Source organism: Triturus cristatus, chromosome 2_1 (assembly GCF_964204655.1).
Source record: "Triturus cristatus chromosome 2_1, aTriCri1.1, whole genome shotgun sequence".
Lineage (NCBI taxonomy): Eukaryota > Metazoa > Chordata > Amphibia > Caudata > Salamandridae > Triturus > Triturus cristatus.
The window spans coordinates 1,106,023,126-1,106,042,779 of record NC_140581.1 but is presented as its reverse complement, the minus strand read 5'-3'; the positions used below and the strand labels follow the sequence as shown (position 1 = coordinate 1,106,042,779).

The window sequence follows — 19,654 nt, the reverse complement described above, 5'->3', positions numbered from 1 at the left end:
TTGTAACCATAAAATCACTTTAATTGAAGATAATTCTGAACATTTTTATTTTTTTTCAATACTACTGCAAAATTAGTGATCTTAGTATTTAATCCTAACCTTATTTAAAACAAACACTGAAACATATACCTTGTTTAAACAAAACGCAGTTCAGCACAGTGGTAATATTTGTAACTTAGAAGATCTCAGTGAATGCCACTAAGAGCTGAATGTTAAGACCAGCAGTTTGTTACTTCAACCACTGAATCCTGATATAAGACACTCACTAAGAAGCATGAACAGCACCAGATTGTAAACAGGATTGCAAAACATAAGATCCAGCGATAAATATGCAGTCTAGGAAAAGGAGCAATGATTAAAGGGATATGCAGTAGAGATAAAAACTTGGCTTGAGGGAAAAAGTTGCAATTAATAAAACATCCAAAATATACCCCTTAGTTTGTCAACTGTCTTAATGTTTTCACACAAGGCCTCCAGAAGTGCTACATCTTCCAGTGGGCTTCCTTCCTTTAGGCTGTGTCTCTTGCGTTCTGCCTTTCGACGATTCTTTGAAGACCTCCTAAAATAGATCCATAAAGGGGATTTAATTTCAAATGCTTAGTAGCTATAAAGCACTATATAAGGTAGATAGTTTCAGTTAAAATAATGCTCAAGACTGGGGTTTATGTTGGTAATTTTAAATTATCTGATTGGAAATGAAAGTCTGCTCTTGGAGCTCAGAGCATTTTAAAAAGTACAGTCCTTCCCTAATTTGCACAAACAGTTACACTCAATGAAGAAAGCTGTCAGCATTTCTTCATAACTGGTCCATGTCCCTGTCAACAGGTGGAGGTTGGGAAGTCTAAGAGTGATGAACATTAGTAGGAAATAAGTCCAGAAACTATTAGAAGAGGCTCAAGACCACTAGAGAAGGTCAGCTCTATGTTAAGACCTTCAATACATTTCTCCATCTTGGAAAACATAGCAAATAACATCTAGAGTTAAATAATGTTTCATATCTAATAGGTCACCATGTCAATATGTATTGGGAGATGGGAGTAACATGCACTCTACTTCACTCACCTTCAAGAGTTGTAAAACAAATGCAACAATCATAAATAATAACTTTACTCCATCAAATACAAAAGGTACATACGATGAGATTCTGGAGTTGCTATGTGTGTATTTGCTGCTCGCCTCGCTTGCTGTCATGATGCTGCTGCCACTTTCTGAGATAAGGTCAGTCTCAGGACATTCCTGTACCTCTTCATCTGTAAAGCAGTATGCAAGAAAGTGAACCAAAAGCCGTGAGAAGTGCTATCACATTTAGTATGCTAGACTAGCAATAGAAACAATACAAATGTGCATGGGCACATTAAAATATTGTGCACTGTAAGTACTATTAGTGCAGGCGCTGAAAAGACAAATAGTAGAAGATGAAACAAACAAATTTAACATGCAAGACAAATATGATTAAGGCTTTTGCAGTCCAAATACATGTCCTATGCATTTACTTCACATAATTTCAGTAAAAGCATTCAACTTCTGCATGTCAACAAGCAGTACACTTTGTAGACCACTCAAATAAGCAATGATGAAAAAACAAAAATACTGCAGAACTGTGACACTCCGCCTCCCCCTATAACACATCCATAAGTTCAGTGCATTAATGACTAGAATGAACTTCTGCTGCATGTTATATGATTTTACACAAGCAGCAGTCAAAGAACCATGTTGTGACCATTTATCACCAGTGATCATGCCGAAGCACCAGCAACTCTATGCGTGTATCTTGCCAGCAAGTTACTTCTTAGATTTTCATTCCATATCCATATGCTTTGTGTCAGGCGGAAGAATGAAATAGGGGCTCATCTCCAGATTTTGTACAGATTTATAATTTCAACAACACAATCAGTATGAGGATCTGGAAAGAAAATGAAGTGATACCTAGCAATCCTTGACTTGCTTTCTCTTTTAATTCTCTTACGACCGAAAGCCGTGCCTTATGCTGAGTGAATGTTGTTTTCTGTGACTCCAAGAAGACCAAGTGATTCCTTTGAGCTGCAAGAGGTAAAAAAAATAGAATGAAATTGTGGTTTACAAGAAATCTAATTAACAGGAAGAGATCACTTAAAAACTGTTGTTACTTCTGTACTTAGTGCTTAGACTTTCTATATTCACAATGTGTGGGATGGTACCATTACAAGTCAAAAAACTGAAAGTGCTCCAAAGCTACATGTGGAACCTTCTTGTCTTTACATGTCCGAATTCCAATGCGGATTCCCTATTGCCACCTCTAAGTCGGAGCAAATGAGCGCCCACATTCACAAGCAAGATGGTCAGAACTGGTTCGGTCTCTACACAGACAAATTCTACGACTCGTACCAGTAAGACCTACCCTGCTCCTTAGTGAGCAGCCTTATAAAGTAGAAGCCTGCCCGGATATCTGGGGTTCTAGAACACTTTCAGCAAACTACTGCAACTAAAACGTTTGGGTATATTTAAGATCAACTGGAATGCTTTTTTCTGTAATGGGAACTGCACCAAAAAGCAAGGTACAAAAGTTAAAATGAGCATGAGAACAAAGCATTTACTGTCAGTAATGTTTTTTTTTTAAATGCCTGGCCTAGAGATAGCTTTAGCTGCCTCACTGTGTCATGTTTTTTAAATAATTCATAACAAAATTGCACAAATATATACATACATACATAAAGAGGCTTCTGATTAACCTTCTTCATTGATTTGTCTGTTCAAATGTAATTGATATTTTGTTTCCACAGCATGGGACAATAGTTCAGCCAAGTTCTTGCACTGGCTTGCTTGCACTGTGAGTGACTGCATTTTCCCGTTCACAGGCACATCCGCCTGAAAAAGCCAGGCAAGGGCTGCTGGGAAATCGTTTCATTTTTATATATTTTAAATATTTGTTATATATATTTGACATTTGTTTTACATATTGAACATGTCTGCAAAATGGATACATAAAATAAATACCACTGCATGCTGACCAAGGCCAGACCATACTTGTTTTTCCAATCCTTGATATCTATCTATCTATCTATCTATCTATCTATCTATCTATCTATCTATCTATCTATCTATCTATCTATCTATCTATCTATCTATCTATCTATCTATCTATCCATCCATCCATCCATCCATCCATCCATCCATCCATCTATCTGTGTGTATATATATATATGGAAAATGCTACTTACCCAGTATGCATCTGTTATTGGCATGTATAGCTGTAGAGTCAGATGCTATGCATAGATCACCATTTGGTGTTGAGCCCGGACGTTTGCACTTTGTTTTGTTCGAATAAGTCTTTCGAGTCGCGAGGTAGGTGACTCCACCTTTTGGTGATAGTGCGAATGGGCATCGACTCCATTGTTAGATTGTTTTCCCGCAGATGGTGAGAATGGAGTAAGTAAGAGTAGAATAGAGATGTCCATGTGTAATTATCTAAGTAAGATAGGACTGAAACAGATACAGGTAACCGGAGGAGGTTGGTGGGCAGCATGTGACTCTACAGCTCTACATTCCAAGAGCAGATGCATACTGGGTAAGTAGCATTTTCCGTTCGAGGCCTGTGAGCTGTAGATCACATGCTATGCATAGACTTTACAGCAGTAATCTCCCAAAGTGGTGGCTTAACCTGTAGCTTTTGCAGTGGTTTGAAATAGTGTACTTAAAACTGCCTGGCCTACATTAGCTTGTTGTCTGGCTAACACATCTACACAATAGTGTTTTGTCAATGTGTGTGGTGTAGACCATGTTGCAGCTTTACAGATGTCATCTATGAGAATATTTCCTAAGAAAGCCATAGAAGCCCCTAGTTCACAAGTGGAATGCGCTCTAGGGGGAATTGGTAAAGTTCTCTTTGCTTTTGCATAACATATCTGAATACATTTAACTATCCATCGTGCAATACCTGATTTAGAAATGGGATTGCCTTTGTGTGGTGGAGCAAAAGCAACAAAAAGTTGTTTAGTCTTACGAAAAGATTTTGTTCTTTCTATGTAATACATCAATGCTCTTTTAACATCTTAAGTGTGTAGAGCACGTTCTGCCACATAATCTGGTTGAGGAAAGAACACAAACAACTCAACAGATTGGTTGATGTGGAAAGCAGAAACTACTTTAGGTAAAAATGTAGGATTAGTACGAAGAACCACTTTGTTTTGGTGTACTTGTAAAAATGGTTCTTCTATGGTTAATGCCTGAAGCTCACTCACTCTCCTGAGTGATGTGAAAGCAATGAGAAACTATAGTTCACATTTATGTATAGGCTCGAAGGGCGGACCCATTAGCCTGGTAAGGACAATATTAAGATTCCACACTGGGCAGGTGGAAGTTTTGGAAGAATAATTCTTTTGAGTCCTTCCATGAAAGCTTTAATAGCGGGCAGGTGTTGTCTATTTTGAAGATAATCAGCTATTGAAGCGAGATGTAAGCGTATAGACGTGTACGCTAAATTTGAACGTTGTAAATGTAGCAGATAAATAATATTTTGAATAGAAGCATCAAGTGGATTGACATGGTTGTTATTACAATAAATAACAAACTGCTTCCATTTTGCTGCATAACAAGCTCTTGTAGTAGGTCTTCTAGCCTCCTTAATAATATTCATGCGATCTGGAGGAAGATTTAGATAACTAAACTCGATGACTTCTGGGGCCAAATTTCAAGATTGAGAGGTTTGGGATCTGGACCAACGACATCCTGATCTCACAAGAACTGTGCGATTCACTCGCCATCTTCTGCCACTGCAAGATCGCTGACATCCACGACAGCTTCAACACCTCGACCGACCCGACCACGACAGACGCCACCTCCCCTGTGAACACCACCAGCGCCAACCGCCTGACCTCCTGGTCCAACATCAACGACGACGAGACACGCAAGGTCATGAACTCCATCCACTCAGGATCTCCGTCAGACCCGTGCCCACACCACATATTCAACAAAGCAGACGCAGCCATCGCACCCCAACTACGGAAGGTCATCAACATCTCCTTCGAAACAGCGTCATTCCCGGAAAGCTGGAAGCACGACGAAATCAACGCCCTCCTCAAAAAGCCCAAAACGGACCCCAAGGACCTCAAGAACTTCCGGCCCATCTCCCTGCTCCCGTTCTCGGCTAAGGTCATCGAGAAAATCGTCAACATGCAATTGGCCCGACACCTGGAAGACAACAACATCTTAGACCCGTCCCAGTCCGGATTCAGACACAACCACAGCACCGAGACAGCCCTCATCGCCGCCACAGACGACATCAGGCGCCAACTAGACAACGGCGAAACAACAGCCCTCATCCTCTTGGACTTGTCAGCCGCCTTCGACACAGTATGCCATCGCACTCTAAAGACACGCCTCCTAGAAGCCGGAATCCAAGAGAAGGCTCTTGACTGGACCACATCCTTCCTCTCAGGCAGGACCCAGAGAGTCCGTCTCCCACCCTTCCGATCCGAAGCCATCGACATCATCTGTGGCGTCCCCCAGGGCTCAGCCCGACGCTGTTCAATGTCTACATGGCCCCCCTCGCACGAGTGGCCCGCCATCACGACCTCAACATCATCTCCTACGCCGACGACACCCAGCTCATCCTCTCCCTCACCAAGGACCCACACACCGCCAAAACCAACCTCCACGAGGGAATGAAGGCCATCGCCGACTGGATGAGGAGCAGCCGTCTGAAGCTGAACTCGGACAAGACGGAGGTCCTCATCCTCGGACCCACCCCCTCAGCCTGGGACGACTCCTGGTGGCAGACCACAATGGAAACAGCACCAACACCCACCGACCATGCACGCAACCTAGGATTCATCCTCGACTCCTCCCTCTCCATGGCTAAACAGGTCAATCCGTCTCCTCCTCCTGCAACAACACCCTCTGCATGCTCCGCAGGATCTACAAGTGGATCCCGACCGAAAAAAGAAGAACGGTGACACATGCCCTCGTCAGCAGCAGACTGGACTACGGCAACGCACTCTACGCAGGAATCCCAGCCAAACACCTACGACGACTACAACGCATCCAAAACATCACCCCCCACCTGAGAGACCTACACTGGCTCCCCGTCGACAAGAGGATCACCGTCAAGCTCCTCACTCACGCAGCCAAGGCACTCCACAACATCGGACCAGCCTACCTGAACAGCAGACTCAGCTTCCACACCCCCACCCGCCAGCTCCGCTCCGCCAGCCTCGCCCTCGCCACTGTGCCCCGCATCCAACGTATGACCTCCGGCGGCAGATCCTTCTCCTACCTCACCGCCAAGACTTGGAACACCCTCCCTACCCACATACGGCAGACCCAAGACCTACTTACCTTCAGAAGACTCCTCAAGACTTGGCTCTTTGAACAGTAGCAGCACCCTCCCCTCCCCTCAGCGCCTTGAGACCCTCACGGGTAAGTAGCGCGCTTTACAAGTACTCTGATTGATTAATTGATTGATTGATGTCTTATATCTCCATGGCTCTGCATGAGGAGACTGGATGTGAGATGTAGCTTTTGATGAGGAAGTACTGATAGTTTTAAGACGGTAGTGAACCAAGGTTGGCGAGCCCAAGTGTGAGCTATAAAAATTAGTGTGAGGGATGTTTGCCTGAGCTTCTGAACCACTAGTGGAATGAGTGGGAGAGGCGAAAAAGCGTAAGCAAATATCCCTGACCAGTTCATCCATAGAGCATTGCCTTTGGATAACGGGTGTGGAGACCTGAGGGCGAAGTTTGGGCATTTTGCGTTTTGGTGTGTGGCGAACAGATCTATGTCTGGAATGCCCAACATCAGAAAGAAGGAGAGGAGAACTTGAGGGTGAAGTTCCCATTCGTGAATTTGTTGTCTCTGTCTGCTGGGGAGATCTGCAATCTGATTGTTCACTCCTGCGAGGTGTTCCGCTAAGAGATAAAAATGGCCCATCTCCAAATGTCTTGTGCAAGGTGTGACAGTTGGAGAGAGTGTGTTCCTCCCTGTTTCTGTATGTAATACATTGCTGTTATGTTGTCTGTGCGTATCGGGACAGCTTTGCCTACAAGGTGAGTTTGGAAGGCTTTGAGCACTAAGAAGACTGCTAAAAGCTCCAGATGATTTATGTGGAGAAGCTTTTTCTTTTGACTTCACAATCCTTGAATTGTGTTAGTTTGGAGATGAGCTCCCCAACCAGTGAGCGATGCGTCTGCTGTTAGCACTGTCTGTGGAATTGGATCGATGAAAGGCCACCCCTTTGTAAGGTTGTGTGGATTCCACCACTGCAGAGAGCGATGAGTGCGGCCATCCACCAACACCAGATCTGTCAATAGACCGTGAGACTGATTCCACTGACATGCTAAACATTATTGAAGGGGATGCATTTGCAGTCTTGCAAGGTGAGGAATCTAACTAACGTGTTTCTTTCAGATGTATTGGAATATTGAAGTACGCGTCCTTTCAGTCTAGAGTGGACATAAAGTCGCCTTGTTGTAACAGAGGAAGTATGTGTTGGAGAGTGACCATATGGAAGTGATCTGATTGAATATAGAGGTTTAATTCTCTGAAGTCTAATATAGGCCTCAGAGAACCGTCCTTTTTGGGAATGAGAAAATAAAGAGAGTGCACCCCTGTTCCCTGATATTGTAGTGGGACAGGTTCTATAGCTTCTTTTTCCAGAAGAAATTGTGCCTCTTGTTTGAGTAGGTGTAAATGGTTATCCAGGCCTCTACCTCCCAGACCTCCTGCCCTGGATCCCCCGGGGGCCTGCGGTTTCGGGACCGGAGTCGACGACGGCGCCGGGGCCGCCAGCTCGCTAGGCCTCCCAGTCGAGCCTGCGGGGCCCGAAGGCACACCGGCAGGCGTCGACGGCGGAGCCAGGTTTCTCATGGCCGCGAGGAAGTCCCTGACCTCTGCCAGAGTCGTGTCAGACCCAGCGACCGGAGGGTATGGGGTCGGATGGGACTCCTGCGGCTCCGACAGAGCCGCACGTGTGGTGCCACCCAAACGCTCAGGCGAGTCGCGCAACCGGCGAGGGGAGCCCGAAGAGCGATGCCGCCTCTTCGACTTCTAGCTATGCTTCGACTTACCGGATCGCGAAGACTTCGACCCCGACGAGCGGTGATGGCTGCGGCTCCTCGACCGGTCCCTCGACCTCCTCCTCGACCAGGACCTTGAGCGGCGCGGAGCCGACTACCGGAACTCTAGCAGCTTGCGGCACCGCTCCCGCCTATCCTTCGACGTCAAAGCCCGGCAGTCGAGGCACGACTCGGCATCGTGGTCGGCCACAAGGCAATAGAGGCATAGGCGGTGGTGATCCGTGACCGACATCAGTCGGTGACAGGTGCACAAGCTTTGAAGCCAGGCATCCCTATCGGCACCAGAGTTGAGGTCGACGGAGAATGGAACCAAAAGAGTTAAAAAAAAGTTTAGTCAAAAAATGACTAAAAGGGTATGCTGTTCCCGGATCGGCGCTTACTGGCACGGAAAAAAGAAGAACTGACGTCAGCGCGCGAGGGCGGCGTCTAAGTACTCCGACGACGTCATACCGGCGATCACGACACCGGCAGACGACGCCTAGCAACGCGCAAGGGTATTGCTGACAAAAAATCTTTCCGGATCCAGCCGGACACCTGGGGATATTCTAAGGTGAGGAATCGAACTCACGTGTTTCTTTCAGATGTATTGGAATATTGAAGTACGCGTCCTTTCAGTCCAGAGTGGACATAAAGTCGCCTTGTTGTAACAGAGGAAGTATGTGTTGGAGAGTGACCATATGGAAGTGATCTGATTGAATATAGAGGTTTAATTCTCTGAAGTCTAATATAGGCCTCAGAGAACCGTCCTTTTTGGGAATGAGAAAATAAAGAGAGTGCACCCCTGTTCCCTGATATTGTAGTGGGACAGGTTCTATAGCTTCTTTTTCCAGAAGAGATTGTACCTCTTGTTTGAGTAGGTGTAAATTTAGTGAGTTGGTGTGTGTGTTCGGGGTGGAATGTTTGGAGGGTTGCTTGTAAGCTCCAGGCAGTAACCAGATTAGATAATTTGTAAAAACCATCTGTCTGATGTGATTAAATTCCAGACTGGGAGAAATTAAGAGAGACGTCCCCCGACAGGTGTGGAATGATCGGGGAAAGGGGAAACAAGTCACTGCTTATTTGTGACTGGGTAAGTGCCGTGTGTATTACCTTTCCCTCTTCCTTTGCCATTGTTTCCACGAAATCCACCTTGAAAATAACCTCTGGTAGAGGGTGATTAACTATTGCCTCTATATGAGGTAGAGGACCCGTCAGTAGGGATGGACTTTGAGCCTCCCCTGTAAAAGGATCGGCAAAATGTGCCACGATTGGATGGACTTTGTAGCGCTCCCTTAGATTTGGCTATTTCAGTGTCCTTCTTCATTTTTTCTAATGAAGTGTCCACTGTAGGACCAAATAAATGCTCCTTATCAAAAGGTGAATTTAAAATAGATCTTTTAACCTCTGGTTTAAAACCTGATACCCTAAGCCATACGTGGCGTCTGAGAAGAATGCTGCTGTTAATAGCACGTGAAGCAATGTCTGCTGCATCTAAAGCACACCTGATTGATGTATTAGAAATAAGTTTCCCTTCCTGAATGAGGCCATGAGCCTTGGATTTATGTTCATCAGGCAGATATTGCATCAGTTGCTCTAGCTCATTATAATGAGCTCTGTCATATCTTGCCAAGAGTGCTTGTGTGTTAGCTATGCGCCAATGATTGGCTGCTTGTGCTGCTACTCTCTTGCCTGAGGCATCTATTCAGTTAGATTCCCTATCGAGAGGCAGAACGTCTCCAGTGAAAATTTGCTAATTTCGGAGCATTTGAAACCACCAACAAATCTAGTGGAACCTGACCTCTAATAAAACTTGGGTCTGTAGGAGCCGCCTTGTATTTTTTGTCCACTCTAGTTATGAGTATCCTAGCTCGCACTGGATCTTTGAACACCGCATCTGCATGCTTTGACATACCCTTAATTATAGGTAATGTATGTGTAGTTTTTTGTGATGCACTTAGTGTCTTAAATAGGAAATCTTCCTCAAGAGGCTCCTTATGGATTTGCACCCCATGATACTGTGCAGCTCTATTAAGCAATTCTGTAAACCCCACATTAACATCTGGAGGAGAAGGTTTAGATGGGTATAGTTCTGGATCGTTGTTGTTATTAGGATCCGTGTTATAATCTACCCAGGGGTCTGGAGCATAATCTTGTGGTACATCCCTGTGTGCGTAATTATCTAGATCCCCATCATCCTGCTGAACTGGTGATTGTGGCTGAGGGGAATTTGTGGGTGTTATAAGAATGTTAGGGTCAATAAGTGGAAGAGGTGAGGAAGGTGAAAAGTGGAGATGTATTAGTCCCCATATTCTTTCTCTTTAGAGGGATAGGGTAAGATTCCTCAATTTCTGATCTTCTTTTCCCTGTCAGCTTTGCATAAAGGTGTCCTTTTTTGGGTTAATAACCAGTTCCTTTTGTTTGGGGTCCGTGTTAGGAGGTGGAACATCCAAACTAAACTCTTGGGGGGAGGAGAAACCGCTCTTTCCTTTTGGGCTATAATTTTCGGTGTTGAAGATTTTGATGCGACGTTTTCGGAGCAGAGGTTTTTGGTGCAGAGGATTTCGGCTCCGATGATTTCGGATCCGAAGTGTGTTTTGGTGCCAAAGTTTTGGAGGGATCAGTTGGCTTATCTTTCGGTGCCGAAGTCTTGAGTTCGGGCCCCGAAAGTCGACTCGGTACCGAGCCGGAAGGCTTTATTAGTTGTTTCAGTGCTGAGCCCGAAGGCGGGGCGCTGGAAACTTTATCTGGGTGCCGACCTTGGCCCGAAGGCGGAGGAGGTACCGGAGCCTTTATAAAGGGTATTTTTTGGGGAAGAGGAGTATCTTTACTCATGGTACGCTCACTGGGTGCGATGTCTTCCTCGATGTCGAAGTCTTCCTCGGACACTTAAATTTGTGCTTCGAGGATTTCTTGGTCGACATCTTCTCTGTACAGGTTTGGAGCGAAGTCCTTGTAGTCTTTATGTTGATACATCTTGTGACGTCGAGCACGACGGTCACGGGGCGTCTTTTTCGATCGGAAGGATCGGCAGGCTTCGCAGTTGTGTTAAGGCGATAAACACAAATTGCACATGTGATGAAGATTGGTGCGGGGGGTACTTGGAGTGGCACCCGGGGCAGAATTGAGAATTCGGTCGATGCGCACAAGGTTTTCCGATTGAAGTTGTGAAGTAGATACCATACGCGATCGAGAAACAATACCGTCAAGGGTAGTGGATTGCGCACCGAGGGGAACCCGTGAATGGTGTTGAACCAGAGTGCAGCAATTCAGGTCCGAACCCGATGGCGGAAAAAAAAAATCTAACAACGGAGTCAATGCCCATGTGCACTATCACCAAAAGGAGGAGTCACCTACCTCGTGACTCACTCAAAAGACTTCTTCGAACAAAACAAAGTGCAAACGTCCCGGCCCAACACCAGATGGCGATCTATGCAGAGCATGTGATCTACAGCTCACATGCTTCGAATATATATATATATATATATACACACATATATATATATATATATATATGCACTCTCAGGACAAAGTACAAATGCTGTTAGGAATCCATTTATTCCATCTTCGCATTATGCGTTTCGGCTGCGCAGCAGCCTTCATCATGTGATCAAGGAACACCTGGAATCACATTAATTGATAGAGTCCAACCACTGAATGGGAAGGATGGGAAAGTCGGTGAGAAACCTGCAGCTACATAGAGTCTCTACCAGAAAGAGTGTTACCAATGGTAAGTAACTTGTTCTTTTGCTAGAGACTTCTAGATTCAGATTGCTCACTTTTTTTTTGCATGCTAACAGCATGGGTACAACGTTGCCACTGGGAGAATGAGTATGCAGTTCTTCCAGAGGCTGCTTTTTAGCCAGTGTATAGCAGATCATAACGCAGAGCATGATCCAGCGGCAGAGGGTTCTCTTCTGTACAGCCTTGCATTTTTTCGCTCCAGAGAACCCCACAAAGAGCTGATAGTCCACTCAGTGTTCTATGGTATGATCTATGTAGAAGCTCAGCGCTCAATTGGGGTCAGATCAATGGAGTCTCTCCTCCGCCTTAGAGGGGTGAGGCAGAGCCTAAAATGCAAGCAAGGTGATTTACTGACCAACGTCCAACGTCGTCAAAACTTTAGGCAACAAAGATGCGCTAATCGGCAAAACCAGCTTGTCTGGGAAGCAGGTGGTGCACAGTGGGTTAACACTGAGAGCTTGAAGCCCACTCAAATGCTGCACCGATGTGACGGTGACGAGGAATACTGTTTTGAAGGTAAGAAGCTGGCAGGGAGCAGCTGTGACGCTGCCTGAAGGAAGTGCACATCAAAAGAAGGAGGTAACACATGTTGTAACCCTTTCATAAAGCGCATAACAACTGAAGGCTTAAACAATGAGTGCTGATCTGGCAACAGCAAAAAAGACGAAAGGTACCCTTTAACTGTGCCCAGAGCAAAGCTTTGCCAGGCTAGGGACAAAACAAATAAAACGTCAAATAACTTTGCATGGAGGGGGTCTACTTACCAAGTACTGCTCCAAGCCAAAATGTGGTCCCAATGAGAGGCGTATACAGTTTTTGTCGAGGGACGCTGGGCTGCCAAGAGGACATCAATCACCTCCGGATAAAGGTCGAAGGTGTTCAGCTGTCACCGCACACTCTCCAAGCATGAAAATGAAGATTTTGAAGGTCAGATTGCAGAATTCTGCCCTGCTGCTGCAATAGCTGACCCTACCACAGGGTCAGTCTGATAGGAGGACACACACTCAAGACCTGGAGTACTGGATACCATACTCTCTGTGCCCAATCAGGAGCCACTAAGATGACTTGGGCTTGGTTGGTCCTTATCACCGTAAGAACTTGGGGAAGGAGTGGTATCGGTGGAAAGGCATACAGATGTCCCGAGTTCCACTCGAGACGGAACAGGTTTCTGAGCGAGAGATGTCCTGGAAACTCCAAGGCGCAAAAGTGCAAACATTGTGAGTTCGAGGTGGTGCCGAATTGATCGAGGCAAGGTTTTTCCAATATGCAAAACAAACCTTGTGCCACTTCCGGGTGTAACTGCCACTCGTGATCCGCTAGGCACTGCTGGCTGAGCTTGTCTGCCCTGCCATCCAACAATCCTGCTAGGTGGTTTACTACCAGGAAAAGTCCTTGATGGTCCAGCCATTTACAGAGGTGCAGCACTCCCTGGCACAGGCACCGTGCATGACCCATCCTGCCCTGCTTGTTGCAGTATCATATGCTGGTGGTGTTGTCCATGAGCACCTGTCCTAGCCTCCTCTTGATGGATGGAAGGAAGGAAGGCTTTCAATGCTAAGTGGATGTTGCTCACCTCCAGAAGGTTGTTAAAGGGCTAGGATTCTGCCAGAGGTCAAAGGACTCTGATCTTTCATCTCTCCCTGATGGCCATCCCAACCCAGAAGTGATGCATTGATCACCAACCACTGTGAACTCCGTGAGGGGAAGGAAGATGGGTCTGCTGCTGACCCAATCACCGTCTAGTATTCGCGACTGTAGATCTTTTGCAGTCTCCTCTGAAATCTGAACATGGTCGAGAGAGGTCCCCTTGATGTTGGACCCACTGACACTTTACATCCCACTGCAGAGCCCGCATATGCCGCCTGGCGTGCTCAACCAGAAGGATGCAGGAGGTCATCAGTCCCAGCAGCATCATAGTTGACCTCACTGAAAGGGTGCAGGTCTAAAATAAGGCAAAGCACTCCGTGCTTTTTAGGCACCAGAAAGTAGCAGGAATAACAACAAAGTCCTACTTATGGTGCAGGTTCCCTCTCGATAGACACTTTGTCCAAAAGGGCTTGCACTTCCTTCCACAAAAGGGATGGTCCTCTGTCAGTCTCTAGCAGCGGCGGTGGTAAGTGCGACAGAAAGAGAATCAAAGGCAGGGCATATCCCTGCCAAACAATTTGTAGGACCCACCTGTCTATTGTTATGGCTTGCCAACCAGGCAAGTATCGCCAGATCCTGCCTCCCATCGGCTTGCTGTGCGCCACTAAGGGTACACGAAAGGGGCTTTGCAGGCTGAGCTGCAGTGGGGGTGGTGGACTGGGCAGTTCAATGATCCTGACCGGGGGGTGGTGAGTAACACAGCCTCGACTGTAAAACTGCTGAGCGCCTTGTGAAGGATGGACTGGCTGGTGGTATGGGGTACATCTGCAGGAGCCACGATAGGGCTCATGCGACTGGTGAGGTGGGGTAGATATGGCCAGGGAGCATGCCATGACCTTGTTCTCCTTGAACAGCTCAAGAGCGCAGTATGCAATGTCCCCAAACAGATGTGCCTGTTGAACTGTATGTCTATGGAGAACGGCGGACGTTGCCTGAAAAAACAGTGAACCGTAGCCAAGCATGGTGGTGAATGGCAACACTGATGCCAATGACCCATGCAATGGAATCGCTGGTGTCCAAGCCAAAAAGAATTGTGAATTTACAAGCTTCATGACCTTTCTGTATAGCCTGGGCAAGAACAGGTGGAAATCTTCAGGAAACACCTGGCATAACTTGAGTCACCTAATGTCAAAGGGTGTAGGAATAGCATCCCAGCAGACAGCTGGCATTCACAGATCATAGCACCAACTTGGTAGATGAGAAAAGCTTTTTCCTGAATGTCTCCACCAAATTTGAATATCTATCGGGGGGAATAGTTGGGAACGTGTTGGGGTTAGTTTTGTGAGCAGATGCATGCACCACCAAACTTTCATGGGAGGGGTGCTGAGGCCAAAATACTGGGTCATACGAGGCAGGATGGTGGCGTTGTGCAATCTGGTATTGATCAGGGGCCAGACAAAGGTCTGTGCCATGCTCCCAACAATGTGTCTATTAGGGCCTTGTTAAAAAGTAGGAGGGGCTCAGTGGAAGTTTGCCCTGGCTCGAGGACCACCGTAAGAACATTGGCGTTGACCTCCAGGCAGAGAGCTGGAGGTTAAGAACTTCAGCTGCCCTATGAATGACTATGGCATAGGAAGCACTCTCCTCAGTGGCCGGACCATTGGGTGATACAGAGGCATCAAGTCCATTAGTCTCTTGAAACTCGTCATATCAATTCTCCTATGTATAGCTGGCCAATGTCATCACCCACGACGTCATAATGGTTATCCGAATTTGTGCCAAACAGGTAATGCAAAGGATATATTCTCCCTTGTGATGGAACAGGTTTAGGAAGTGACGCCTCAACAGAGGTCAGGCACAACCTTGGTCAAGGTTGAATCGTCCTCTTGCGATATCAGAGTCGGCATCTGTGTCAAAGTTGTGTGAACCGGCATGGATCTCAGCATCTGGGGTGGAGTCGGGATTGGACACATAGGGGGCCCTGTGAGGGGCTCTGAGGGCCCAACGGGCACAGAGGGCATGCCTACCAGCAGTATTCCAGATGTAGGGCCTCTGTGCTCTGTGTGGCCCAAATGTGCGCCGGAAGGAGTCAACAAGAACCCGAAGAGTCAGACCATGGTCTTGCGGAACTCTTTGATCTGTTTTGGCATGGAGGACGGCCCTGGAAACTCAGGTTGTGCCAGAATAAGTTATGGGATAGGCTCCAAAGTGGAACAACTTTGGGAGCAAGACCGATATTTATGGTACTGACCTCTTGTCTTCTCAGGAAAGTGTGAGTGGCAGGAAAGGGCAACATCCCGCTTAGATTTCTAGTGTTTTCTCTTCGACTTACCTTTCGACTTTGATTGAGACAAAGACTGATTCCTAGAATTACTCCTTCAACATCTGGAATGGGACTGAACTTTCGACTGAAGCAGTCCTGTCGCAGAGTCCTACAGTCCTGGTGGTGTAGAGTTTCACCTTGAGGTCTTGGAAGGACTCTGGGTTAATTAACGCGCAGTCGCTGCAGGCCTTGGTGTCGTGGATCGAGGCCCAGCACCACAGGCAAACCTGATAAGAGTCTGTCACAGACATTTGTTTGTGACAGTCTGACGTCAGTGTGCAGAAGTGGTGGCTTTATCGGCTCCGCATGTCATTTCTGAACAAAACAGCACCAGTGCAGAGCCACACGCACAACATATTAGCACACAGAGGTACTGCTGAAAGTTTCCAGATCCAGTATGATACCTAAGAAAATTTTAAAAGGTGAGGAATCTCTAGCAGAAAATCTAATTACTCAATCAGTGGCACAAAGCTGCAGACCTTGCACAGACATTTTAACTCTTCATCTATTTCCTCTGTAAAACATTGTTGCACTGTTGTCTTTTACAACCTGCATGTTTGCTCTTGAGTTTTAAAAGGAATGCTTTGAGGTCTTATTCCACTATTCTGAAGTTCAAACGATATACAGAGTTGTGTCTTCTACACTAACAATCTCACATTGATATGGCTGTTGTCAATGTGGGTAAAGCAGCCAGTTTGAAATCAAATTAATCGGTGGCCAAGGGCTGCAAAACATTTCTCCAGCAAAAGGTTCTGAGGACAAGACCACCAGCTCAGATAAGGGAAAAGGGAGCATCTCAAATGGATTTTCTAGAGTGTTATAAAACTACTTTCACTAAATGTGTGCTATGAGTACCCTACAGTGAACGCTTTTTTTTTTTATTTCTTTTTTTTCCAACTGAACAATTAGCACAATACAGTTATTGCATGACACGTCTATGATGATTAAATGTCTTTGATAAGAAACAATTTCTTTGATAACATAGCCAATTTCCCCTACCTCTTCTAATACATATATGATTACAAGCACCACCCTCATTCCCATTTGACCGTCATGTGGATATATGAGATCTGAAAACTACCTTATATGGCCGTTTGTGATATTGCCTACATCAGCCCTCAACTTGACCCAGCTATGGGAGTTCCTTGTGTTGTGGTCAATACGGACTGTTGTGTGTCATCCCCAATGTCCAACCCAAAGTATCTCCTCCATGGGTCCCAGATCCTGTGAAATTTTTGGGGACATCCCCTACTGTGGTATGTGGTACGTTAAGCCGCCATAAATAAGTCCATTCCCCTTGTCCATTCCTGTATGGTGGGTCTTTCTGCCACCCCTCATCTCCGCGCTATATCTATTTAACGACTACCAATCCCAGTGAGGTGAAAATTAGTTGTGCTCTAGTGACATCTACGTCATTTGGTATCCCCAGTAGCACAAAACGGGGCTCTGTGGGCAATGTCACCCCTAGGATATCTCCCAGTAGTTTAAGTATTTGCGTCCAATACATTTGTATCTCGGGGCAGGCCCAAACCGTATGGAAAAAAGTCACTCTTAGCCCCGGTGCAAGTCAGACAGGAAGGTGAGTCAGCCCGCTCCATTCTGTGTAGCCGATCTTGATCATAATATGTGTGGTGTAGTATCTTAGGTTGGATCAAACGAAGCCTCGCCTTTATGGCTACTTTTCTGGGGTGCATTAACGCCGCTTCTCAGTCGATATCCTCCAGGCATCTCAGCTCTCAGTGATCACATTCTTGGGAAGGCTTGGGGCATCAGAAAAATGCAAGAAGCAAATGATGCATCGACCTTTCTCTTTGAATCCAATTTCTCGAGAACAAAGTTCCCATCTTTTGAGCCCTATTTCCTTTCTAGAGAAGGAATGCTAAATTCTTTTTTGTATCAAGGATAGCACCAGTGAACTTCAGATCCTGCATCAGTGACAAGATATTTTATGTTGACTACAAACCCTAGACTGTGCAAAACATTCAGATATTTTTGGGGAACAGGGATCCCTATCAATTCAAATACAGAGAACCATCAAGTCCAAAATATGTGTGCAATTTAAAAAGAATATCCAGAGTAAGAATATTTTCCATATTTTGATGGGGTTATAAAAGATCAATGTAATCCATACTCATGATTCTCAACTTTGTTATCAAATCACTTAAAAACCTGGTGAACTTGCTAGGTACTCATTCTAGTGCATAACACTAAGGGCCTGTTTTAGATCTTGTCGAACGGGTTACTCCGTCACAACAGTGACGGTTATTCCATCCGCCGAAATATAAATCCCATTATATCCTATGGGATTTATATTTTGGCAGACTGGATATCCATCACCGTTGTGACGGAGTAACCCGTCCGCCGAGATCCAAATGAGGCCCAGAGTGATTTTCAGTGTGACCATACATAAAAGTAAAAGAAACAATCAATATCTGGTTAGTAAGCGAGCAATCTTAAATAGGGAAGGTACTGCAACATGGGAGTGGGCAGTAATCAAACAAACTCTGTGAAAGGAATCATAGATTACGTAAGAGGAGCAATCTTAAGTAAGAGCGGTACTACAATATGGGAGTAGGTTGTGAAGCACGGACCCATTTCTCTGTGGAGAAAATCCCCTGATTATTGGTAGAAGAACTATGTTTCAGCTTGGTCATTGTTGCCTTCTTTTTATTCCTTATTCACGGAAAATTCATAGTACCAATCCAAAACCATAATTGGAATAATCACAGCTCTCCCCATCCCCTGTCCTTCTGCATATTTCTTCTTTAAGTAACGTTGTATAATGTGTAACAAACACACTTTGACACTTTCACCCGTATAACAGTTTATTAAAAGTTCCTTTCTGTGCAAGTGTTCGTCATTTGACATTTTTAAGCTCACTTTAATCATGAACATCAAGGCTACTTTGAAGTCTTGTTTGAAAGTGCCCTCTAATGTTTCCTCTGGAGAGTTGTCATAGGTTGTGAATATTGAGCAACAACTCAATCTCTCAAGAGATGAGCACAAGATCTCAGAGGGCAGATCATATGTTCTACCTTGACAAATTTGCGTCAAGAAGGGGCCCCAGACATCCTACAGGCCAGTAAACTTGATTATCGTCACTTAGGGCTGCCAGATTGCTCGATTTCAGTAGAACAACATGCTTCAGGGATAATGTTTCAATGTAGCAAATCAGTATGCATTCCACATTTGCTTTAACTGTACCAAGATGAATAATATATTCGATAGCAATGATATATAAAAGGAAAGTCCAAGGCTTGTTGCAATTTCCTAATGACTTGAAGCCATTTGGCGGTACTTTCTTGCCCGACAAATAATTTAGCAGTACTGCTCATATTGCAGAGACCCACATGCATAGCACAGGGTTTTGGTGGGTGTCAGAATGCTTTTAGTGGGAACCTGCTACTTTTCACATGGCTACAATTTCAGTTGTGGCCTGTAGAAAAGACAGCAGCATCCTGGCTCTGAAGACTCCTCTCTTGAGACCTCCTCTAGGGGCGGACAGTCTCCATGTCAAGCAAAGGATCACTGATCTATAGTCACATTCTTTCACAATTCACGTCTAACTATGATTCCCAATGGGCTCAATGGCAAGATCAATTACACTGACCGTTTGCAATGATATCCTTTAATCCACAGTAAGAAATCCTTTCTTCATAGGTAGGAAGGCAAAATTAAACTCGGAGGTAGTAAAGTGACACATGCAGACAGGAAGCCAAAGCTGTCTGTGCATCCCTCCTACATGCATTGGCCTCATTCCTTCAGGTGTTAGTTGTGCTGCATTTTATCACTGCACATATGGTGAACATATACTTTTGAATTTGCCAATTGAACAAGTTACTTACCTTCGGTAACGATATATCTAATACAGTTGGTCGCACTCTGCTCGTCACACCAGCAAGTTGCCCCAAGGAACTGTGGTCAATGTAGTGGCGACGGCGAGTACGCCTATGCCACGGTGTATATAGAAAAGTAT

At 45.4% G+C, this 19,654-nt stretch overlaps 1 protein-coding gene across 1 annotated transcript in view; it reads right to left on the bottom strand.

Moving 5' to 3' along the window:
- The window catches only part of ELP1 (elongator acetyltransferase complex subunit 1), a 754,242-nt gene that overhangs the window by 106,204 nt on the left and 628,384 nt on the right, over nt 1-19,654 (bottom strand). Inside the window, exons 32-34 of the mRNA XM_085636502.1 lie at nt 1,927-2,040; nt 1,136-1,250; nt 432-559 (exon numbers count right to left, since the gene is read on the bottom strand). Of these exons, the coding sequence (XP_085492628.1) occupies nt 432-559; nt 1,136-1,250; nt 1,927-2,040 (357 nt within the window). The remainder of the gene's footprint in view (nt 1-431; nt 560-1,135; nt 1,251-1,926; nt 2,041-19,654) is intronic.